At 52.9% G+C, this 24,204-nt stretch overlaps 1 protein-coding gene and 1 pseudogene across 2 annotated transcripts in view; both read right to left on the minus strand.

The window, feature by feature from the left end:
- The window catches only part of POLN (DNA polymerase nu), a 169,628-nt gene continuing 145,424 nt past the window's right edge, over positions 1-24,204 (minus strand). Inside the window, exons 20-25 of one of the 2 annotated variants that reach the window (XM_054554909.2) lie at positions 14,239-14,370; positions 10,267-10,377; positions 9,598-9,676; positions 3,533-3,600; positions 1,042-1,103; positions 1-382 (exon numbers count right to left, since the gene is read on the minus strand). In XM_054554909.2, coding sequence (XP_054410884.2) covers positions 197-382; positions 1,042-1,103; positions 3,533-3,600; positions 9,598-9,676; positions 10,267-10,377; positions 14,239-14,370 — 638 coding nt within the window. In that variant the 3' untranslated portion in view covers positions 1-196. The remainder of the gene's footprint in view (positions 383-1,041; positions 1,104-3,532; positions 3,601-9,597; positions 9,677-10,266; positions 10,378-14,238; positions 14,371-24,204) is intronic. The other variant, XM_063723276.1, reaches the window with a different exon arrangement.
- LOC129059224 (uncharacterized) lies at positions 17,251-22,907 on the minus strand (annotated as a pseudogene).

Consider the following 24,204-nt stretch of genomic DNA (forward strand, 5'->3'; position numbering starts at 1 on the left):
CACTTCCCACTCACAGGAAGAATTCACTCAGACAAGGATGAGGAGGGCTTTGCACAGGCATTTACTCCAGGGGATGACAGGCCACCCCAGCCCCAAAGGGTTAATGCGTCCTGGGGCGTGCAGAGCTGGTGACCTTGGGGAAGGCCACACAATGGACTGCTGGAAACCAGTTCTCTCCTCCCACTGTTGCCTGGGGCTACAGACAAAATGAAGGCGAAAAATGCGGGGGTGGGGGCTGGGTGCTGACAGGGGACCCGGGGGTAGCCAGGCTGTTGCTGGGAGACTCAGTGCGACATGGGCCTGGCGGAGGGCCCCAGACCTCCTGCAGTGGCACCAGGTGTCCCCATGAGCGGCCGGCACTCAGGCTCACCTTGAGGGGTACCTGCAGGTGGCAGCCAGAGGTGAGCCCCAGGCCTGGGCCAGCCACCCCCAGCCACCTCCCAGACCCCAAGCAGGGGGACAGGGCCTATAGCACACAGGTGCACACATCCAGATACATGATCAGCCAGCCACACGCACACATGTGCATACACGTGCACACTCACCACACTCGCCCAGCAACAGGCTTATGCCACATCCACCTCCCAGTCACGACACCTCGATCTTGGCGGAGGTTCCCCCACCTGCCAGGGCCTCTGTGCCAGTGGGTAGGCCGCGGTCAGCAGACAAGGTGCCCTTGGATGGGTGGGTGTGTCCTGGGGCATCCTGTGCTTGTCCCTCAGGGTCCTGCCCCCGGGAGGATTGGTGGCTCCTAGAGGCCAGGAGAGCTCTCCCGGGGGTCCCTGACCTTAAGTGGACCAAGCCTTCACAGCTCTTGACAGGGAGGGAGGGGTCCAGCCCCGGCTGCCGTCTCTGTTCACTGAAGTGAGCAGAGTCGGGTGGGGCCTCCACTGCTGTGCCTGCTGCGGAGTGGCCATCTCGGGGCCAAGGCCATCTTGGGGCTGGGGCTGCACCCTTTGGCCTGGCTCTTCTGCCCTGGGGGTGTTGGCCTTCCCTCGCCCTGGGCTCCGGGAGACCGGGCAGGCTTAAGTGTCCCCTCACCTGAAGCTGCAGCTCCAATGCCTGCACCTGTTCCAAGGACTCCATGGTCCTCCTGACGAGAGCTAGAGTGCGGAAGAGAGAGGAGGCCCTGCTGGTCTCTTGGCCTTGGGGCCTGGGAGCCAAAGACAAGAGAACTTTCAGGCCCGAGTCCTGCCCTGACCCCTGAGCCCCCTTGTTTCCTGTGTCCACTCGGTCACCTGAACCAGCTGTGGGACCTTAATGCCCACAAGCAGCCCCTGAGTGCCCAGCCCCTGAGGCTGAATCCAGCTCCCCCTGGCCCCATCCACAGTCCAGGATGCCTCTCGCAGGCCCCTTGGCCCTAGCTGCAGCCCCTCCTCCTGGCCTGGTCCACCACGCTGCACTGGCCCTCACCCCTACCCTTCCCGCTCAGCTCACCCCAGCTGGGGGCCGTGGGGTGGGGCAGGCGTCATGCCAGCTCTGTTCCAGAGCCACTGGGGCTAGGAGGATGGGAGAGGCACAGGGAGCCCCCACCAGCCAGAGCCACCAGGCACACGAGAACCCCCCATCCCCACTACCGCCTGGTGAAGTCTGAGGCAACAGTGGCTTTGTGCCACGGGCAGGCTGGCCCCGTTGTGGGGGCCTGGATCACCATGCAGCAGTGGGGCTCAGAGCCCTATGAAAGGGAAGGCCTGGGCAGGGGCCGGGGGCGGGACCCGCTAGCTCAGGCTTTCTCAGGGTTTGCTGTGAACCCTCGAGCCCCTGGATAAACATTCCTTCAGTCCTTTTGTGCTGTGTGACACTGCAATGCAAAGATGGCAGCAGGAGCCCCAAGCCGTGGTGGGCGCCACCTCACTTTCCAGCCCTGCTGGCCCCAGCAGAGCGAGGGTCTCCCTGGGGACCTGTCCCTGGTGTGTCCTGAGCAGGGCCAGCGGCCACCCAAGCTCTGTGGCCCTCAATGTCTTCTGTGCAGGAGCCGGTCACTGTCTGCAGGCAGTTGTTGGCCGGCAGGTGGGCACATGGCCCATGTGCATGGTGGGGAGCCCTGCAGAAGGACCTGGGCCTCCCTGGGGACCTTCTTATGGGGGCAAGGCTGGAGAGCTGGCCCAGGCCAAGCTGGACCATTGGCTCCTCATGCTGGCTGGGGCTACCCTGAGTGTGCAGAGAACTGGTCCCTCTTCTGTGCCTGGTGGGGTGGTGCTGTTGACTGAGCTCGTGATCCCAAGCAACTGCTGCTCAGAGAGGGGCAGCAAGCGTGGGGCTGAGCTGGCACTCGGCTGGAGCGCTCCCTGTGGGGCCCTCGGGAGGGCAGGCAGGACAGAGATGCCGGGCGCTACACGCCGCCTGGGAGACATGACCTGACCCCCAGCCCTTCAGGGATGGTGCGGGCCCCGCCCGACCCCTGGTTCCCCAGGCCCTGCAGTCCCTGGCCCCGAGTGCTCCCGAGAGAGCAGAGCACAGGCTGCAGCCTCAGGAGCTGCCAGGCCAGCTGGAGGAAGCTGCTCCGGGGAACAAGGCCGTTTGGGAACGTTTTCTTTCCTTTTTTAAACTACAGCTGAGCACATGTTATACTTGTTAAATGGTCACGTAAGATGGGTGTGTTTTCAAATGAGTGGCTGGACATAGTTTTCAAGTGGCAGAGCCCTGCTTCAGGATGGAGCGGGCTGGGTGGGCCCCAGGGATGGGAGCCTCACACCCCTAAGGGTAAGGCCTGGAGAGGGCGGGGCTAGGAGGGCACGGCAACCACCACTCGAGAGTTGGTGCCTGAAGCTTCCAGCCCTGACGCCCCCGTGCCTCTTCTCCCAACGCGTGAAGCTGCCCCGGCTGTTTACAGACCTGGCCTGGAGAACTGGGGGCACAGGTCCATGTGGGCACCTGCTCTCACCTCTCCCCTGTGAGGCCAGAATGGGAGCCTCCATGGGGCCAGTGGCTGGGTGCTGTGGGGAGGTCCTGGCCCTCCCAAGGGAGAGAGAAAGAACCCCTTGGGCTTCCCGCTGGGGGTGATTCTGCCTGAGCTCACTCATCTATGGGCCGTGTAGCTCAGCAGAGAGGTGTGGCCTGTGGGACAGGACGGGACCCAGGCCTGAAGTCTGTGCTGAGCCTAGGGGGCCTCAGTGACTCCAACACCCCAACAAGAACACCTGCTGCCAGCTCCGCAGCCCCCAGCCAGCCCAGGTGGCCCCAGTGCCCACTCCCCATCTTTCTAGACCCCCAAGACATAGAGGCATTGGGCCTCAGACAAAGCAGCCTTGGGTGTCTGCAGCTGCTGTCCCGAGTTCCAGTCAGCTAGAACACCTGGTGCTCTCTGAGGGGCTGGTGGCCCAGGGTGGAGCCCACTTGGGCCTTTCAAGGGTCCCCAAACCCAGGCTGGCCCCTCTGCCTGCCAGGACCCAGGTGACACAGCAGCATGAGGTGGGTCAGGGGCCATAAAAGGGAAGACAGCGGGGGGCCTTTCCTGGGCTTTGCCCATGGGCATGGAGCCTCCTCTTCACTGTCTGTGGCGTCCAAGCAACCCTGTGTTGCCCCAGGCTACCTGCACACTCCGGGATCTGCGGATCTTCCACTTCAAACAGCAGCTCATCATGGATCTGGGCCACCAGCCTGGCAGGGAGGAAAGAAGTCACCCTGGGAGGCCAGGACTGTGGGGCGGGGGCTCAGGGGCGCATGCAGAGGCAGGGGCCCATTCCCAAGGTTTCTGAAAGGTGGTTCTGGCACTGGGGCCCAAGAGGATGTGGCTCCGTGAGGCATGGGGAGGACCCAGCCCATGGGCACCACTGCCTGAGGTCACCCACTGTCACCAGGACAGCTCTGGGGAGCTGGGAGAAGGGGCAATAGGGAGACAGTCTGGTTGGAAGTGACTGGTCAGCTGCGAGGAAGCAGGTGGCACAACCAGCAGGAGGGGCTGGGCGCCCCGTGTCTGCCCCTCCCAGGTTGGTCCCGTCTGGTCTAGGCAGGGATGGAAAAACAGCCCCTCGTGAACTGTTGTGGGGGCCCTGACATGGGCCGAGCCTCGAACAGCATCGTGGGTTCTTGCGCCTTCAGGGCTCCTCGGAGACCTCGCTCTGGTGAGCATCCAGCCAGCCCCAGCCAGGCCTCAGCCAAGCCCCACCCTTCCCCAGCCTCCTTCATGGAGCCCCTCAGGTGCCCCTCCCAGGGCGTCAGCAGGGAGAGCAAGTGGGACCCGAGTGGAGGAGATTCAGGGGAAATGCACTGCCAGGGGCAGGTCCCTGGGGCGGGGCTCACAGATTCAAGCGCAAGCGTGCACAAGGCGGACGGGCCATGGCTCCGGGTGATCAGCTCTTAAGGGCCCGCACCACGCTGGCCACACAGACCCCGCCGGGGCCACATGCTCCTTGGAAACGGGTGACACACACCTTGGGCAGATGATGCCTCAAATCTTGGTGATGTGAGACCTCTGCAGAGGCCTGCTGCCCCCAGACCTACTGCCAGCCTCTCCTGTGGGGTGGACACAGGCAGCTCACCTTGTGCCCCAAGGAGGGGACGTGCGGTGTGGGTAACTTGCCCCCGGGAGGGGACGTGCGGTGTGGGTAACTCACAGGATAAGCTGCTGGGAAGGCTGGGGTGTCAGGGGGTCCCACGCACTCTGTTCTCTGTGTGACCATGACTCTATCTCCTGGATCGAGCCTTCAGGGGCAGGGGTCATATCCTATCTTTGCCCCTGCTGCCCGTCCTTGGCTGGCACAGATGGGCACAGCAGGCCCAGGGCCCTAGGGAGCTGGGCTGCATGTGAGCCCTCACCGGGCAGTAGTCACGGGTATGTGACGGAGAGCCCCAGCTGGGATGAGGGGCAGCCTTCAAGCCCCAGGGTACAGGTGGGCTGTGCTGGCACTTTCCACAAGGGATGTGGACTTTGCAACAGAGATTTCCGGTGACCTACCCCAATCCACCCTTCCTCTCTTTCTTCATGTTGGCCCCTTTGTTGCTGGGTGGGGTGGAGGTGGGGCTGTGTCCCCAGCTACAAAGGACATTTCCTAGGCTTTCTCTCAGGCAGGGTGGCCCAGGACTGCATTCCCTTCAACTTCCAAGGAGCCCATTTTTTTTTTTTTTTTCCTTAGCAGGGAGGGAGGTAAGGAGTGGGATGGAAAAGGAGACTCCAGGAAAGCTCCTAAAAGGGAAGGCTCTTTAAAGGGCTGACTGTAAAGGGCTGCCGGGGCAGATGCTCTTCTGACAGCTACTACTTTCTCCTTTTGCCGCAAGGTGTGACGGCTGGAGCAGCAACCTCCATCATAGCACCAGGAGGGAATGGCCAGGGAGCCAGAGGGACTTTGGTCCTGCTGCTGTGAGCCTCTGAAACAAAGCAACTAGTGTTCTCTGGACTTCTCATGATGGGAGAAAAATCTGCCTTCTGGAGTCTGAGCTGCTGTAGCTTGGGCCTGTGTCCCTGACGGCCAAGTGCACACCCTCCTAGGTGTACATCCACAGGACACTACGTGGGCCCAGACAGTGGTACAGTGGTGCTCACACCCTCGAGCAGTCTGCCCCCAGGGAGGGGGAGGCGGGCCTGTGCTTTATGTGCAGCCTCTGGCCAGGGGCCGTGGGCACTGCCCTTCCAGAAGTCAGAGGGGCGACAGAGCCCCAGGCTGTCAGCACCAGCAAGCTTGTCTTAAACTAACTTCAAGGCCTCGGGCAGAAGTCTTTGTTTCCCAAGAGGATTTACTTTTCAAATGGGCAGAAACCTCAGAAAAGGCACTTGTAACTTTTTCCAGATTTAGCAGAAGCAGTTTTCACACTTCTTGAAATTACATTGTGAAATTCTCAGCTGCTGGTGTGGCAGGAACCTAAGAATAGGTGTAGTTGTCAGTCACTCACATCATTCTCGCAGCCACTGAGACATGACCGCGCTTCTAACTGGGAAATGGGGCACAGGTGAAAGAAGAAGGACATCTGTCGTCTCCGTGTGGGGTTGATGAATGCAGGGCCTTGGATCCTGTTGTGTTCCGGAAGGGAGTGGACCTCTGGTGCAACTTCTCATCCCTGTTCCTGAGAGGGGTTGGCCACACAGCTGCCATGTTCTGTATCTGAATGGCCTGACTGAGATCACTGTACCAGTAGGAGAATGTTCCAGAAGAGCCTCACCGCATTGCCTGTCTGGGGCCTGCAGGGGCAGCTGCCTTGCAAGGGATGCCCCCAGCCCTGCTGAACTGCTCTGTGGACTCGTCCTGAGAGTGTGGGCGCATGGTGGCCTCATGCAGACCCGCCTTGAGAAGGCCCAGGGGAGGGACCATCACAGCACTGACACGTTCTGAAACCCAGGAAGGCCTTTTCATAAAGGGCCTGCATCAGAAGAGACAGACAGGACAGCCGAGCCACAGCACGGAGGCCTGTGAACGCTGGCCACTGGCCTCCTGCTCCGAGCCCAACCTCTCTGGTCTTTTTAGGATCTGGAGCAAGAGGCACGAATGAATGCCATTTCCCTGTCACAGGGACTGTGGGTGGTGAATGCGGACTGTCCTGTGGCCCCAGCCCGCCTGGGCAGACCCTTGGGGTGGCCAGATGAATCTTCTTCTTCTTTTTTTTTGTTAGACAGAGTCTCACTCTCGCCCAGGCTGGAGTGCAGTGGTGCGATCTCAGCTCACTCTAGGGGCACCATGTGCCTCCCAGTGATCGAGATTCATGCCTGGTGCTTCAGGCAGAGATGTCCGGTCACACTGAGCCTGCACCCGTCCCTTCCAGACGCCATCCACAGCCTTTCACGTTACTCCTGGAAGAACAAATCACGTTCACAAAACACAGACCGTGGGGTGCCCAATATTCCACACGAGTCTACTTTGCATTTTGCTATGAGAGGCATTGCCTTGTGACAGCCAATGGCTGATGACAGAAGGATGACCAGCGGGTAACTGCGTTCCTGAGTAAAAGTGTCTGTATCCAGCTTTTAGAAAGACTCAGTCAGCAACAGAGAGAGACCTCAGCTCCTCACATGCCAACTTCCTTTATCAATTCCACAAGGGCTGAAAGTGAACCAACTTTTTCTTTTTTTGAGGCAGGTTCTTGTCCTGTTGCCCAGGCTGGAGTGCAGTGGTATGATCATGGCTCACTGCAGCCTCGAACTCCCAGGCTCAGGTGATCCTCCCACTTCAGCCTCCTGAGTAGCTGGGACTACAGGTGTGCACCACCATGGCTGGCTTTTTTTTTGTAGGGACAGGTTTCATTATGTTGCCGAGGCAACACATATGTTGGTCACAAATTCCTGAGCTCAAGTGATCCACCCGACTCGGCCTCCCAAGCGCTGGGATTACAGGTGTGAGCCACTGCGCCCAGCCTTGAATCAACTTTTCTAGACTTGCAGTATCTTAGAGGCAAGACCACCCTTTGGCTTTCAGTTCCTGCCAAGATGGAAACTAGCACAAGCTGCTCAAATCCTGAGAGAAGCTATAATTTACCTGCAGAAACTGTAGAAGTGAGCAGGATGCATGGATTTCAGGACACCATGAGAACACCATGGGGCACTAGAGGCTGCCTGGCATCAGTGTATTTGCGTGTATGTGTGTGCATGGGTTGTGTGCATGGGTGAACACGTGTGTGTGTTCACGTGTGTGCATGTGTATGGGCGCACGTGCTTGTGTGTGCATGTGTGTGCATCTATGTATGTGTGTGTGCATGCATGCATGTGTGTTGGGAATGAATGCAGATGGCAGTGAGATGGGGCAGAAGAGAACTGAGAGTGAATCTTATTATTATTATTTTTTTTGCTAGAGTCTTGCTCTCGCCCAGGCTGGAGTGCAGTGGTGCGATCTCGGCTCACTGCAACCTCCACCTCCTGGGTTCAAGCGATCCTCCTGCCTCAGCCTCCTGAGTAGCTGGGACTACAGGCGTGCGCCACCACACCTGGCTAATTTTTGTGTTTTTAGTAGAGACGACATTTTGCCATGCTGGCCAGATTGGTCTCAAACTCCCGACCTCAGGGTGATCCACCCGCCTCGGCCTCCCAAAGTGCTGGGATTACAGGCGTGAGCCACCGTGCCCAGCCGAGAGTGAATCTTTGAATGCCCCACTCCTGCCTCCTGACCACTTCAGTTACTGCAAAAAGCCGCACTGAGAGCCCACAGCCCGGTGAAGCTGCAAGCAGAGCCCCTGGGGCAGTGCTTAGACCCTGCGGCCGGGGCGGGGCTTAGACCCTGCGGCCGGGGCGGGGCTTAGACCCTGTGGCTGGGGCGGGGCTTAGACCCTGTGGGGTCTCAGGTATCCTCCCTCTCTGGGATGACAGCCTGGGCTTCGGTTTCCTTCTGGGCTTCTTTTCCCTGAAGGTTTTGGGTGATCGTGGGCCAGAGGAAGTACCTAGAGGGGCTGCAAGGGGAGGAGCCAGCTGGGGTTTGGTGGACTTAGGGACTACCCCCTCCTCTCCGTTGCTGGGCGTCACACCTTGGCCTGGGCAGGGCTATTGCTGGGGACACAGTTCTGCACAAAGTCGCAGAAATCACTGGAAGAGCACAGGCTTGAAAGCCACAGTGACAGGAGGGAGTTTGTGAAGACATCAGGAGGCCACTTTCAAAGAGAGATGAGGGATCTCTGATAAGGCAAAAAATCATGCCTTGAGAATGTAAAATAACATCAAAGGCCAAGAGAAAGTTGTAAAAGCTCAGATGGAAAAGAGCAGCCACCGGTAGGCAGGACCCACAACCCAAAGGCAGGGGCGTGCACACCGGGGAGGCCTGAGCCACATCTTATACTCTAGAAGCCTCTACCTCAGCCCACCCTGGGCTCCCCTCCTGGATGCATCTGCAGTGGCAGGTGCACCCTGGTCTGCAGAGGCTGCCCCCACGGGACTGGCACCAAGAGCTTGAGGGCTCTTAGGGTGGGGGTAGGAAAACGTCCATGGTGTGTCAGAGGGCGAGAGGCCCTTCCGGGGCTGACACTGTGGGGGGCTGGGGCAGGTTAGCTCCCAGAAGGGGCTCCGGGACTCCTGAGGGGATCCCCCACAAGGAGAATGAGGAGAGGAGGTGTCTCACCACTTGCAGCACCCCCAGGCCTTGGCTGGCAAGGAGGAGGTGGCTGGGCGAGGGCTGCTTGTACCCTGGATGCCCACACTCTTGAGGTATGTGCCCTGGGGGAATAACTGAGGCAGGGACAGAGAGAGCTGTGGCCTGGGGGGCAGCCACAGCAGAGCCCCCACCACCAAGGCACGTCTGAATGTTGGCTCTGGGCTCGGGGCTGCAGCCAGGGCTGGACGTGGGGCACACTGCCTGGCATTGGTGGCAGCAGCAGGTAGGAGTGGGGGCAGTTTGGAGTCCCCAGGGTCCTGCTCAAGGGGCTGAAGGGTTCGCCTGCCTCTGGGGTGGGCAGCCCCAAGGGGTGCCCCTGTGCTGTGCAGACACCCCGAGGAGGAGGGGTCTGGGGGAGACAGCATTTCTGTCTGGAGAGGCCTCATCTGCACCCCACGCTGGTGGATGTCTGGTTGTTGTCTGCATGCCTGCTGTGAATAGCCCCCAGGGCCTTCCATGGGCTGAGAGCCTCGGGAGGGGACGGGGGGCCCGATAAGCAGAGATGGTGAGCAGTCAGAATCGCGAGCCCCCAGAGGGTCTTCCCACAGAACACTAACCCTCCCATCCAAGCCCTGGGAGACCGCCACCCACTGACCTGGCCGTCAAGGTGCGGGAAGCAGCCACTGCAGTGAAGACATGGATCATGGCCAGCTTGCAGAGGTCAGCAGCGGAGCCTATGGGGCGCGTGGTGCTGTCTTGAGGTCCCATGGCACACGGTTCATGGTGCACTCAGCATTTTGCACCATCGCCACAGCTCTCAAGGTGCCTCCACACAGAGGTGCTGGCTCTGAGCTGTCTGTGTGCCAGGGCCACAGACGACTGCAGGCAGACACTTCCTCCTTGCTCCTCCCGCCCTCTTGCTCCTGCAGGGCACCTGGGTTTTGGGTGCCTTACTCCCGGAGGCCTCACCCCTGCCAGGCATGCATGGGGAGGATGGAAGGGCCTAGGCCAAGCGCCAAGGAACTGAGCTCCAGGCCTGGTAAACCCTTGAAGCCTCAGTTTCCCACCGCAGAGATATGGGGAACAGTACTGCCTGGGCCCAGCTCTTGCGGGAATCATCCTAGCTACAAAGATGACCGTGTCCCCTCACGCCCCCTGACAGTAACTGCCAGGCAGGACATGGGTAGTGTAAGCTCCTGCAAGGAGGTTTGTGATGAGCAGGAAATACCACAAACAGTGATCGGTGGGTGCCACCCAGCCCTGCGGCTGCTAAAACCCAAGAAGCAAATGGACACAGAACTACAGGGTAAGAGGCTTCTGGTACCTTGCACCACGAAGTTCACTGCCTGTCGCTCTGCTTGTGCCCGGAGTTGCTGGTCATGAGCGTGAATCCTTGGCAGGGGTCTCCTTCTGCCCATGATGGACACCACATAGCCTAAGTCACACAGAGCGAAAGCAGATGAGGGACAGAAACAGGTACCGCAGCAGGTACAGCTCCCTCAGGCCAGGTCCAGAGGCCCCAGAGGGTCAGCCGCACTGCAGTGCAGACTCCAAGCCTCCCCTGGACCCTTCGGGTCTATCGCGGGAGCAAGTAGGCTCTGCAGTGGGAAAGCAAGGGTCTGCTGCTGGGCACTCTGCACTTTTTTTTTTTTTTTTTTTTGAGACAGAGTGAGACTCTGTCGCCCAGGCTGGAGTGCAGTGGCACGATCTCGGCTCACTGAAGGCCCCTCCTTCTGGGTTTAAGCAATTCTCCTGCCTCAGCCTCCTGAGTAGCTGGGATTACAGGCGCCTGCCACCATGCCCAGCTAATTTTTTGTATTTGTAGTAGAGATGGGGTTTCACCAAGTTGGCCAGGCTAGTCTTGAACTCCTGACCTCAGGTGATCCAAAGCGCTGGGATTACAGTGGGGAGCCACTGCCCCTGGCCACACTCTGCACTCTCAGCTCTGCACTCTCCTGACTTCCAGCTGCACCTGGATTTCACACAGGACGAGGGAGGGCAGCTTTTGCAAAGCCATGCGGAGGCTTTGGGCCCAGGAGTAATTCTGGACTGTGTGGGATGGAGGAGAAAGGGGTCAGCCCACATCCTCAAGGAGGCGGATGTCTGAGTGAGGTCCACACCCTGCACTGGGCAGATCCAATCTTGTGTGGCCTGAAGTGTATGCAATTTGGGGGCTCTTTTAAAGAAAATGAACACACACTGTGTTAGCTGACTATATTCCTGACCAGTGAGGACTTCTGCTTTAACTAGGTGTGGGTGGGAAATAAATCCTCCACTTGTGACTGAGGATGAGAAGAATTTCCCACATCTATAATCATCATGAAAGTGACAAGGGATTGAGTACCTACTACATGCCAGGCAATATACAAGATTCCTAAGAGGGACTGGCAGTGAGGACACGAGAGAGCTTCTGCTCTGACTTGGTCCCTTTCAGCTCCTGCTGCTTTGTCGGTCTAGTGACTTTTGAGCGGATGCTGGGCATTGTGAATTTTATAGTTGTTGAATGCTGGGGTGTGCCGTCTTCCTTTTGAGGGTGTTTTGGCAGACTTAAGTTACTTGCCAATCATCTTGATCCTTTTGAGGTTTGCTTCTAAGCTCTGTTAGAGTGGATTTGGAATAGCTGTAATCTAGGGCTAGTCTAGACCTGCCTTTAAAGTGTGACCCTTCTGAGGCCTCTGCTGAATGTCCCAGGTGTCTAACAAGGACTGTCCGCTCTGGATGGTCAGAACTCAAACATCCCCCAGTTCCATGTGAACTCTGGAATCATCCAGATTACTGCTCCCAGCAGTTTTTGTGCCTAGTCCCGCAGTGTTTCACTCAATGTATGCGTATCTTAGTGTTTGAAAACAGACACACGGGGGAACTCCTTGAAGATTTACAAAGCTCTCTCTCTCTCTAGCTCCCTCCTCTCTGACACTCTGGCTTGCAAAATCCAGCTGCATCTGCCTCCCAAGTCTGGATCCATGTCTGCTCCACTCATCAGGACCACTCTGCAGTCTGCATGGCTCCCCCTCCACATGTGGGCTGTGCCTCTAGACACCAGGCATTCTTCGGACTCAGCTCATTTGCCTCTTTTCTCTCAGGGACAAGAGCAATCCGCTACCCACTATCTAGTGTTGGAAACGGCTGCTCCAGATATTTTGCCTGGTTTTCTGGTTCTTCATGGTGGGTGTAAACTCTGAAGCCAGTGACTCCCTTGTGACCTAAGGCAGAAGTCTCCTAACTCCATACATTTCAAACCTCATTTCTCCTCCACCCAGTGCTTCCAGTGCCAGTACCTGTAGTTCCTGTTCATATTCAAGATGCCCTCCGGCCCTGGCCCTTTGTGTTGATGCTCACATGGCACCAATGCTCCTGGAAGCCACTCCTGTGCCAGGATGGCTAGCACCACACCACACACAGAGAAAGCAGGGGACCACAGGAACACCAGCAGGAAAATCCGCATTAAATGAGTTGCCAGCTCAACCGGCTGTGGCCCCACGGATGCCACCTGGCATAGAAAGGTGTGTGGTGGAGAAAGAGTGGTGCAGGCAGCAGTCCTAGCCGAATGAAGCTGAAACACTTTGCTTTTGACATGTTTACAAAATGTAGAAGGACGTGAGCACATTGCAGGGCCTCTCCCAGGGTCTTGGGATGGCCAGCATCAGAGTGAGTCTGCTCCAGCCAGGGCAGCCAAGTGCCCCGTGGAGAGCACTGACCCCTGAGGGCTGGTGGCCAGAGAGGCATCTGAGATCCCAGCTGGCTCCTGAGCTTTTGATGCTTCCTTGACATCTCTTACCTGCCATTCTCTCTCCACCCCTCCTCAGTTACTGTGTTAATGCCTGCATGCTTCTAGACTATTCTCAGGGGTGGCTTTGAGTGCACCTCAAATCTCTTTCCCACATCGTGACTGGAATCATTTTTGAAGGACAAAGCTCAGGTTCTTTCTCCATGGGGTGTCATGCATGGTCTGGGTTTACCCAGCCCTACCTGTTCTCTGGCCCACCTGCCCATGCTGGCACTCCTCCTGGCCCTGTCTCTGCTCAGGTCGCCAGCTCCATGAGGTAGAGGCTGGCGCAGTTCCCTTGGGACCTCTGCTGCGGCTCTGTTCCTCTCATACCTGGACGCCACCTTCCTGTCCTTGTCTGGATGCTTGTGGGTTTACCGTGTCCCCCAAGGACTGTAAGCTCCATGGGAGCAAGCGGCTTGTGTCTCAGGCGCTGTGGGGGCTCCCCTTCCAGGCTAGCGTGGGCTGTGGCACAGATGCTGCCCACCTGCCTGTCTGCTGTCAGACCAACAAGGAGCCTGTAGCAGGGCTGCCCGGAGCTCACGGGGCTTGGGCACGGGCCCCAGAGTGAAAAGTCATCGAATCACTGGGAGAGGCTCACGGAGAGGGTCCACGAGGCTGCCACACAGACACTGCCGGCACCCAGAGGAAACAGGCTGCAGCATCTAAGATGCTGGTCCTGCTGAGGCCAACTCTCCGGCTGATTTCCTCTCTCCCAGTGAGTGCCGAGTGCCATGAGTGCTCTTCCTGTGCCTGTCATTTATCCTCCTCTTTGTTTTTGATTTCATTAATTTCTGCTATCCCACTAATTTCTTCCTTTTTTCCCTGCTGCTCTTTTCCAGATTTCTTGTGTAGAACACAACTCATTTATGCCCACAACTTTCTCTTTCTTTAAAAAATACTCCTTTAAAATATTCCTTTACTTCTAAGTGAGGTGTCAGCTTAGCCACATCCCAGTTTCTGATGAGATACTTTTACTGTAATTTATTTCTAACATTTTTTGTCATTTTCTTAGGATTTCTTTTTTTAATCCCAAATTATTAGGAGTATAATCAATTTCCAAATAGGTAGGTGGAAGGATGGCTACACATACTCAGACATACATGTATGAAACCACCTTTTCATTGCACTGTGGTCGCAGACTATGTTCTACGGGATATTCTTTGAAATTTGTTTGGGTTTCCTTCGTGACCTGATTGTGGTGATATCTGTAAATATTCCAGTGCTTTTCATAAGAATCCATGTTTTCCCTTTCCAGGTGCAGGCTTGTATCTGTTTTTACCTATCTGCCCATCCACCATCTGGTCACTCAAGTTTGTTCACTGTGTTGCTTCAAGCTGCCCAGACTCTTGTCCCTTCTCGTGGGGGAACCTTCAGCCCTATTTGTCCAACAAGAGCTGAGGATTCACCCAGGCCCCCAAACCAACCTCAGGACCCAGGGCCCACCCGCACACCAACCACCCAGCTGTCCCCCCATCCTCCCACAGAGGGTGGGCAGGGAGCAGGGAGCTCTGGTTGTGGTCAACTCACCTGTCTGGTGACACTGGGCAATAGCTGCTCGGGCAAAGTCCTTGATTTTCTTGTACTTCTGCAAAAAACTCTCCAAAAACTGGGCAGCTTCCTGAACAGGAACTCCGAGGCAAGCAGCAAGCCGCTCCTTCCCTGTCAGTCAGAGAGATGCATGTCAAAGCCTCACTCACACCAGCCGTGACTGTGTGCATGGGCTCAGTGAGTCAGGTCCAGCTGGCAGCACTGGTCTTTTCTGATGGGTTGGGATGGAGTTGGAGTTGACTTTACAAGCCGGGTGCTAGGTGCCAAAGAATCGGGACTGGGGCCTGTGAAACGTATTTACTCAGTGATACTGACTCAGTGCCTGCCAGGTGTTTCAGGTGATGTGGTGATGAAGTAGACACGGTCCCTCCTCCTAGTGCAGCTAGGGGAAGATCCAATTCCAGAACTGCGGAAGTTAGAGTGGGGCACAGAGGAAAAGAGGAAGGGGAAGTTCCATGGCCAAAGTACGAGAAAATGGTGCTCAGGAGTTCAATATTTTGTTCTAGAAGATGCAGGTGTTCTTGTGACACTGCTGGTAGAAATGTCTCTGGTTGGGGCCAGGCATGGTGGCTCATGTCTATAATCCCAGCACTTTAGGAGGCTGAGGTGGGTGGATCACTTGAGGCCAGGAGTTCAAGATCAGCCTGGGCAACAAAGTGAGGCCCACTTTCTATTTATTAACAAGAAAAGAAAAGAAAAAAAGGACTTTGGCTGGCCAGTGGCTGAGTTCCACAAGCATGTGAGCAGGTTCAGCGACCACAGAAGCCTGGGTCTGGGCCCTGTCCCACCAGGAGGTTCTGTGTGGCCCTGGGGATGTTGCCTGACCCACATTAAAGCCCGTTTCTTCACTGTATATTAGGAACAAGAGCCCTTATCCCCAACTGGGAGCCCCATGAGCTAAGGCATGGGAAGTTCTAAGCAGTGTGTGGTTTCTACTTGGTACTCAATATACACTCATTCCCTCACATTTTCCTCCAGAAGAGAATAATAATGTAAATAGAGAATGAGGAATCCATGAGGACATCATCCCTCGCTCGACAGTGGGATCCTAGGGAAAGTCTTGGCCCTGGGGAGTGCTGTATCCTTGGAAGGAACCCCAGAGAGACAAGCAGCCTGAGGACCTGCCTTCCTGGGGGAGCATGGCTGGGACCAGCAGTGGTCTTGGCTGTCCTCTGTGATAGGTAAACTCTGGGGTTGTACTAGAGGGTGCTCCAGGGACCTTTGGACAGGATGGTGCAGAAACATGGCCCGGGGGTGAAGGTGTGGGGTCTGTGAATACCAGGGAAGAACCCTCTGGAGGAATGGGACCGACTGGCCTCTCTGATCCAGCCCTCCTTTCAGCCAGGCCACTCCTGGCCCTGGCCAGCTGATGGTGTAGCAGCTCTGGACAGAGAAAATATTCAAGTCTTAGGAGAGTGAAAAGGCAGGTGTTTGCTTCCATTGCTTTGCCAGCAAGAGTGGGAAGGTCTGGGGTGCCCTGTTCTCCCAAAGTTTATCCTGGCAGAGAGGGATAAAGTCATAGTCCTTCTATGCCCAGGACTGCCTGATGAATTGGCACCATTTGGCTGGAAATGAAAAATCTCCAATATCTCTTTTAGGGCTTAAGACATTATTGTGATATATTCACAAATAAGTTTTGTTTTGCTACATTTTACTGAAATAATTCATCTATGACTCTTTCTTTCTGTCAAATTCCAACCACCATCCTCACCTAGTGCCTCAGCTATGGCACTGCAATGGAAAATTCCACTGGCTTTCAGAAAGAAATCAGATGGTGGCTAGATACACACAGTTGGCCAGATGGGACTTTCTTATCTTCTTAGACAAGTCTTTTCTCACCTCCAATCTGCCGTTAAGCCTGTCTGGTGAATTTTTTATTTCGGATATACAGTTTTCAGTTCTAGAAATTCCATTTTAGAATTTTATTTTTTGAAGTTTTCTTTTTTTCATTTATTATGAGCATATTTTCTTTTACTTCCTTGAGCTTAGTTATTAATAGCAACTTTAAAATCCTTGTCTGTTAATTCCAACATCTGGGTCATCTCAGGATCTGTTTCCATGATTGCCTTTTCTCTTGAGTATGGTTAAGCTATTCTGTTTCTTCCTGTTTAGGAATTTGGGGTTATATGCTGGATATCATGTATGATATATGTAGAGTTTTGGATCCTATTATGTTCTTCTAAGGGGTGCTATTTTTTTTTCTTTTGAGACAGTGTCTTGCTCTGTTACCCAGGCTGGAGGGCAATGGTATGATCATAGCTCACTGCAGCTTTCAATTCCTGGGCTCAAGCAATCCTCCTGCCTCAGCCTTTGAGTAGCTGGGACTACAGATGTATGCCCACCGTGCCTGGTTAAGGAGTACTAATTTTTTATTTACACTTTTTATATATTTATTTTGAAGTGTTTATTTAGGACAAATGGTTTTTAAAAATGTATAAAAATAATTCACATATAAATCTGACTTCTATATTTACATGGTCCCTTAAAAGATTTTCATTTTATTATCATTAAAAATGTATTTCAACAATCTCCACAGTACTCTCAAAAGTCAGGAATTTTAAGATTTTCTAACAGAAAAATTTTAGTATTTATCTACAGAAAAATAATGAAACTAGGAATTATATTGTATTTTAAAATATAATGTCTCAACTATGCTGTGCCACATAAGAATAATCTTTACACTAAACTATAATAATCCCAAGTGCTGGCATTTTTGTTTATGAACAAAGCACAAAAATATTTCATAGAAAAAAATTTCATCATAAAAAACATAGAAAGTTGAACACTTCAAACAAAAATATCTGAGGTCTGATTTCACAACATCCAGTTTCCATATCCACTTTGTAAACATATACTCAGCATAGGTTGCCAACTTATATAAAGCCAGTTATCACTGAAAGAAGACATAGTTAAAAAAAAATTCAGTGCAAAAATACGCATCAACTAATCAACTGATCTGCAACAATTTTCATGAAAATGACAATTTGAATCCCATAATATAAAGTGATCCTCTGAAGACTTTAATTAAAAATAAAAAGCTCTACAACAGCAATCAAGTTTTCCTTTTGTTACTATTCTCTAGTAAATGCTTTTTTTTCTTAGCTTTTACAATGTCATCAGGTGATGCTGATTTGAAGTCAAATGGTATTATCCCTACAAGAGGACTTATTTCTTTGTCCTTTACATCTTGAACTTGTCTACTATAAAGAAAAGTCTTATAGAGGTCAAGGGTGCGTCGCTTGCAGCTTTTCAGTGGGTAATGAAGACACAGTGTTGAGGCAAAAGCTGAAGGTCTAGCAGCAAGGGCCTTGGTCCAAGACAGAGAAAAAGGTGGTTTCCTAGTCAGACAACCTTTATTGTTTTTCTTATTATCCTTAGCAAAATTGGAATTCTTCCCTAGCTTTTAACTTAGAACTTTAGTTTGTGATGATGGAGCAATGGATTGGTCTACTATAGGCTTTGGAACAAAATCTGGGTTTTTTTAATTAGGACACTAAAATCAATACTTGAATCTATTCCAGGACACCTCACTTCAGATAAACTGACCTCACAGGACTCTTTCTTAATCTGAGAGTTGTATACATCAATTGTTTCTGCAATCAATTCAGAAAGTGACAAATTCTCAAGGTCTCTTGTGGGAGAAGCTTTAGGAAATGCCAATGACAACAGAGATCCTGTTAATTCTGATATTCCGGGTGAAGACTGACAGCGATTTGCTAATTGTGACAGGGGAAAGGATCCCAAACTTAGATCTGTGAAACTGACAGATGACTGGTTACAAAGGTCAGACAAAGTAAAGCACTGGCTTATATTGTTTTCTTTATGTTCCTAAAACAGTTCAGTTAGGGATGGACTTTCACACTGAGAAAACTGCTAATTATCATTTTTAAAAATGTAATTCTTGGCACTTTGTTCAACTAAAGAAACACTTCCAACTTCAGTTTCTTTACCAACATTTAAATTATCAACAGCATATTTTCCAACGAGCTAGTTAAGCACAAAGGATTATCTGAACTTCCTAAACTGTCCTGTACTGGAGTGTTTTAAAAATCAGATAGTGAATTATTTTGAATATATAAAGAATTATTCGGTGTTGTGCTCTTTATCGTTTGGACTTTAAATCTGGTATTTCTTTGAATGCAGAATCATCTTTGGAAGCACAGTCAGATGCATGAAGTCTCAACAAATCAGCATCTAGGTTGTTTGAAAGTAGACTTTCCAGACTGTCTGTAGATGATAATCTGACTGATGGCTGACTTTCACAGGAATCTCTGACATATCATGAATTAGGTCAGCTAGTGAAAGTTCTTTTGTTAACCTACACGATTCTAGTTTCTTTTCACTTTTAAGTCTGTCAAGTTTCTTTTTCCTATGGAGTAAACAGTGACTTGGAACTGAAGAATTATGAGATAATCCATGTTTTCCTACTGAGCTAGAAAAATCAAAGGGTTTGCTACTGTAATCCAAATGATTTGCTGACTGAGGATAAGAACTTTGAACATTATCAGCTGAAACTTCAGAAGAAGAAAATAAGACTCCTTACCTTTTGCTATCTTTCCTGTAGATACTCTTCCCTCATTCTTGTCCTTCAAATTCTGCATGCTATCTTGTTCCAGAACCTCTGACAAAGGCTTCTGCACATCAAACTTGTTCTTCAGAACTGATTCAATTAATATTTCATCTGGCACAGCATCTCCAAGTACCTTCTCTCATGTGATCAAGGCATGAATAAAAATGAACTTGATCAAATCCACTGAGCTGATGGTTCGAAACATAATTAAAAGATTCTTTCAGATCTTCATGATCATATTCTTCTACAGGCTCAACGGAAGGTTTGTCACGCTGTGAATAAATAAACTGAGCAGCTGTTGATAGCGAAATACAATAATCATCCTCTACAGACTGGCCATAGAGGTCATCATCTTCAAAATTTTCATCGTAGTCATAGCCTCGAACATTCCGATGCCGGGCCATGACGGCAGAGAGGGCGTTTGCTACAGCCCCTTAACTCCTTCCAAAACACTCCGCTTAGATACTGATAAGGCGCCAGCTCAGGAGTACTATTTTTAAAGGGGCACTTAGTTTGGCTAAAATCAAACTCTGTCTCCCTGCAGGGGGAAAACACTGAAATCTCAGGTCAGTCCTTTTTGCCTTGGCTTCTGGGTTGTTTGAAGTCTGTCCCATTCATGTACAGTTAGGGGTCAGCCAAGGATCTGAGCAGAGTTCAAATCTAGAATTTGGCCTTATTTCCTGGCTCTCTTCTTTCTAGAATTTCTCCTTTCACTTTCCAGATCCTCTGGTTGTCCAGAACTCTGTCCTCCAGTTCTTCAAGCTAGTAGGATTGTATGCTCCTAGCAGAGTTTCTGTCCCCACAGCATCAACTGAGGTTTGCCTTCAGGTGAGGGTCTATAGAATGACAAATTCACCACTGCCATTCCTTTCTTCCAGGTGTCAGCTGACCTCCAATTTCTGTTGCTCTGGTCACTTCCCAGTGCCTCTGGGTAGTTGTCTTTTTATACATTTTCCACAGTTTATAGTTGATCCCTGCGGGAGGGCTGCTCCAATGGGAGTGACTTGGCCATCACCAGAAGTCATGCCTTGCTTTCTAAATACTTATGGCTAAGGGAGAATCCCTTTCCTTTCTTCTATGGAGCTGTCAGGATCTCTGAAGGGCAGCAGGTGGCCCCAGTCCCCAGGCATAAAGAAAGCCCATCCACAAGCGAGTGGACGGTGTGGTGGCTCCACAACCAGCAGGGACGAGATACTGAGATGGAGCCTGAGGGTCTGGGAGGCCTTTCAGGCCCTGGATCCTTGCTCCTCACTCCTTGGACACCCTTAGCAGTGGGACTGTCACACTCAAAGGCCACTGTCCCTTCCCCAAGCAGGATGGCTTTTGGCTCTGTGGGGACTTCTCTGTCCCATGCTTCCTGTGGACTGCTCCTTCTTTTCATAGAACTTGTCCACACACTATGATTCCATTGATCCTGTTTCACACACAGGCCCTAAGAGATCTGCATGCTGGGGGCACTAAGTACTCCCTACCTCCGAAATCCTACATGAACACACAATTTGACTCTTCCCACAGATGGCTAACCCTATCCGGTGGGTACACGTGTGAGTCTATGTATGTGTGTGTGTGTGTGTGCTACAATTTGACGTTTAGCAGGGACAATCTTCACTCCCTTTTCTCCGAGTGCTCTTCTGCCCCACACATATTGCTAACAGGCTTTCACTCCTGTTTATGTCTCTAGGGCTGAGCAAGTGCCTGCACATAGTGGGCCTGTGGGAACGTGGGCTGGTCTAGCTGGAACAGACCTGACATTAAATCCTACGCTGCTTTCAAAACTCAGCTCAGGTGTTGCTACTCTGGGCCAGCTCCTGGACTCTCCCAACTCTCCCTGGGCTGAGTCCCTCCCCTGGCTCCCTTGGCACCAGGGACTCCTGCAGATGCACTGATGGCACAGTGCTGTGTGCCCAGGCCTGCTCCCGTGTCTCCTCTGACAAGTGCAAGCCCCTCGGGAGCAGGCACTGAGCCAGGCGGCGTGCCCTCAGCGCAGGCCTGTGGGTCACATGATGACTGGGATGTGGAGGCAAGCTTCAGAGTCATGGAGTCATCTGAGAAGACTCAAGGGTTTGACTCTAGGAGCAATAAGCGCTCAGAGCAAGACCCGAGGAGTCAAGAGCTGCTTCCAGGAGAAGGCAGGTTCCTGCTGGGCTCAGCAGCGGCTGTGAGCAGGGCCGTCAGGCTAGGGACGGACATTTGAATTCAGTTGACCGATGGAGGAGCAGTGAGCCTGTGAGCCAGCCTCTGGGGTCAAGGCTCCCGGACAGTGGCTGCTCTGTTACTCCGTGTGTTCCCTGCCAGCTCCCCCACAGTGGCTGCGGGGACTGAGCGCACAGACCCTGCACCCTCTGGGGCATCTCCTCTGCCTCTCACACAGTCCTGCCGCATCCTCTGCTGTATTCATCACAGTCTTCAAAACAGTCATGTCGCCGATTTCTCAAGAATGTGTAGGAATAATGCCTTGCCCCATGCCCTCAGCATTTGTGGGCCTTTCAGAGGTATGTTATGTGAAAACACGTCACTACAATCCGCTGAAAGCTGGTAGGTGCAAAGCTCCTCTATGGAGTTTCCAAAGCACCCCAGCAGCCTGGGAGGCCTGGCAAGTTCACTGGTTTCCTCAGTCCCAGCTCATGTGACAAAGTTTCAAACACAAGGAGAACAGAGACCAGCCTAAGCCCACAGCAGCGGATACACAGTAATTCCAGCTGTCAAGCCCGACTGGAACAATGGGAACAGCAGAGCCGGAGGCTCAGGGTGGGAACCCGTGTCACTGTCACAGCTAAAAGCAGCCAAATTACCCTTTTCAACATTATGGCTAATGACTCAGTGCTTATTTACAAAATGTAGCTCCTTTCCTCTCCAGAAAAAAAAAAAAAAAAAAAAAAAGTGAATACTCCAGAAGGAGCCAAACGGGTGGCAGAGAAGACCACCTTCAGGTGGGGGCATCCATCCTGCCAGAGCACAGCTGCCCCATGGCAGATGCTCGGCACTCTCATTCTCCATCTCTCCCTCCTAGCTGGATTTGGGGTGGCTGCCCCAGCTGGGGACAAGGCTGGGGCTGCCACAGGAGACCTACAGAAGCTGCTCAGTCACTTGGAGGCATTTATTGACATGGCACAGAAGTGAAGTAGGACTCAGACGTAATGGCAGAGATGAGAGCTGACTGTGTGCCAGGTATGGCCCCATCCACTCTATGAAAGCATTTTCCCAGGAGGAGATGGCACAGAGAGGCGGAGGGCCTTGCACAAGGCCACACAGTCAGGAGGTGATAGGGTTGGGGATCAAGCCCAGGCTGCCTGGCCCAGGATTGGGGATGTGATGTCCTGCCGGCAGAGCAGAAGCAAATGTTATGTTTGCAACACAAGATGCTGGAGCAGGATGCAAGGCAACAAACTCTCATATAATTTGGCAGAGTGATGCCTTCCCCCCAAGAAAGAGGCCCCAGGGAGGTTCAGGGGTGCAGCACAGAAGAGGCTGAGAGGAGGAAGTGGACCAAGCAACTCTGAGGAGAATCAATCCAATGTCACACTACTGTCACTCACAGAATCTAGTTCTTTAAAACAAAGTTTCTTAGTCTATTTTCCAAAAACCATGTATACAATCAAAATGTTTTCAAAAGTGGAGCTGAGACCACCAAGTCCACTAATTGGTTCCTGTGTCTTCTCTGTGCCAGGCAGTGAGCTAAAGTGATGAGCTCCTATCTTTGAGGTGCCCCTGTTTGAGCTGGGGCATGAGACCATGAACAGGCGAGTGGTGCAGAGCTGGCGTCTCTTGCTCCCTTGCTGGTTTGAAAAGCAGAGCTGCCAAGATGTAGGCTCTGCTCAAGGCATGAGGCCCATGTGGCAAGGAGCTGAGACCACCTCCGGCTGACAGCCAGCAAGGAACAGAAGCCAGCCAGGTGCAGTGGCTCATGCCTGTAATCCCAGCGCTTTGGGAGGCCAAGATGGGCAGATCACTTGAGGTCAGGAGTTCAAGACCAGCCTGGCAAACATGGTGAAACTGAATCTCTACTAAAAATACAAAAATTAGCCAAATGTGGTGGCAGGTGCCTGTCATCCCAGCTACTCAGGAGGCTGAGGCAGGAGGCTTGAGCCCAGGAGTTGGAGGTTGCAGTGAGTCGAGATTGTGCCACTGCATTCCAGCCTGGGGGATAGAGCAAGACTCTGTCTCCCCCGCACCCCCCCAAAAAAAAAAAGAAAGAAAGAAACAGAAGTCAACAAAGTGGATCCTTCCCCAGTCAAACCACAGATGCGATCACAGCCCCAGCCAACACCTTGACTGCAGCCCCTGCAGGGGACCCAGCTATGGCATGCCCACACCCAAAGAAACTGTGAGATAGTGTGTATTATTTTAAGTTACTACATTTGTGGTTTGTTACCTAGAAATGGGTAACAAATACTGTGGTTGAGAAAGGTTGCACAGGGGAGAGTTGAGCACAGGTCTGCAGAAGTGAGGGATGGGTTTTGGTGGTACAGGGGCAGGCATTCCCATAGAGGGAAGAGCAGTGCAAAGCTCTGAGGTTGAAGCTGGTCTGGCCGATTGGCTGTGGTTCTAGACAAGCCATCCATCCACAGTTTCAGGGTGGGGCACTCTGGACGCTTGTTCAACAGCACCACAGTCTCAATGGAGACTGTAGGGCAGCTCTTAGGGACAGTCTACTATGTGCTTGCCCCATTATTCTTCCACTGAAGCTTGTTTGGTTTTGCTGCCTTTCTGTGAATAAACAAAGGGTTTCCATGGCAGGATGCTGAATCTTCTTTTCAGGGTCTTTGCACAAGCCCTGCTGCTCAAAGAAGAACTGATCACAGGGAAAAGGAGGTCTGAACAGGCTTAAGAAGGAGCTGGCTGGCTGGGGAAATTAGGCCACGCTGATTCAGCATGACCTAGGGCCAGAAAAGAATTAAAAAATCCCAGACAGCCCATGTCAGGGAGTCCAAGGGAGAGTAGAAGAAGGGTGAGTGGAAGAAAGTAGAAGGCCTGCTCTGACGTGGGTGTTGGGGCTGGGGGGTAGGGGGAAGGAGGGAGAGGAGCAGAAGCAGGAAGGGAAGCGAAAAGGGGAGGGGAGGGAGAGGCTTGCAGAAGAGGCCCCAGGCAGCCCAAACCTCTGGCCTCCAGTCCTTCCTGGCCTAGCCCCACTTTCTCCTATCTGCTACCCCTGAGATTGGACCCCTACTGCCCTGCTCCCAGCCCAAGGCCTGGCTCTGCCCTCTGTGGGGTGCTTTGGCTGCATGGCTCAGCTGGGTGAGCTCTGCCCTAGGGAGATGGGGTGCATGTTGAGATGTGGCAACGAGTCCAAGCGCTGCACACCTTGAGGTTAACTTCATAATGCCTTGGCATGTGTGTGGATGAGGGTCTCCTCGAAGGTCTCCAAGCACAGCAGT

Source organism: Pongo abelii, chromosome 3 (assembly GCF_028885655.2).
Source record: "Pongo abelii isolate AG06213 chromosome 3, NHGRI_mPonAbe1-v2.0_pri, whole genome shotgun sequence".
NCBI classification, from domain to species: Eukaryota; Metazoa; Chordata; class Mammalia; order Primates; family Hominidae; genus Pongo; species Pongo abelii.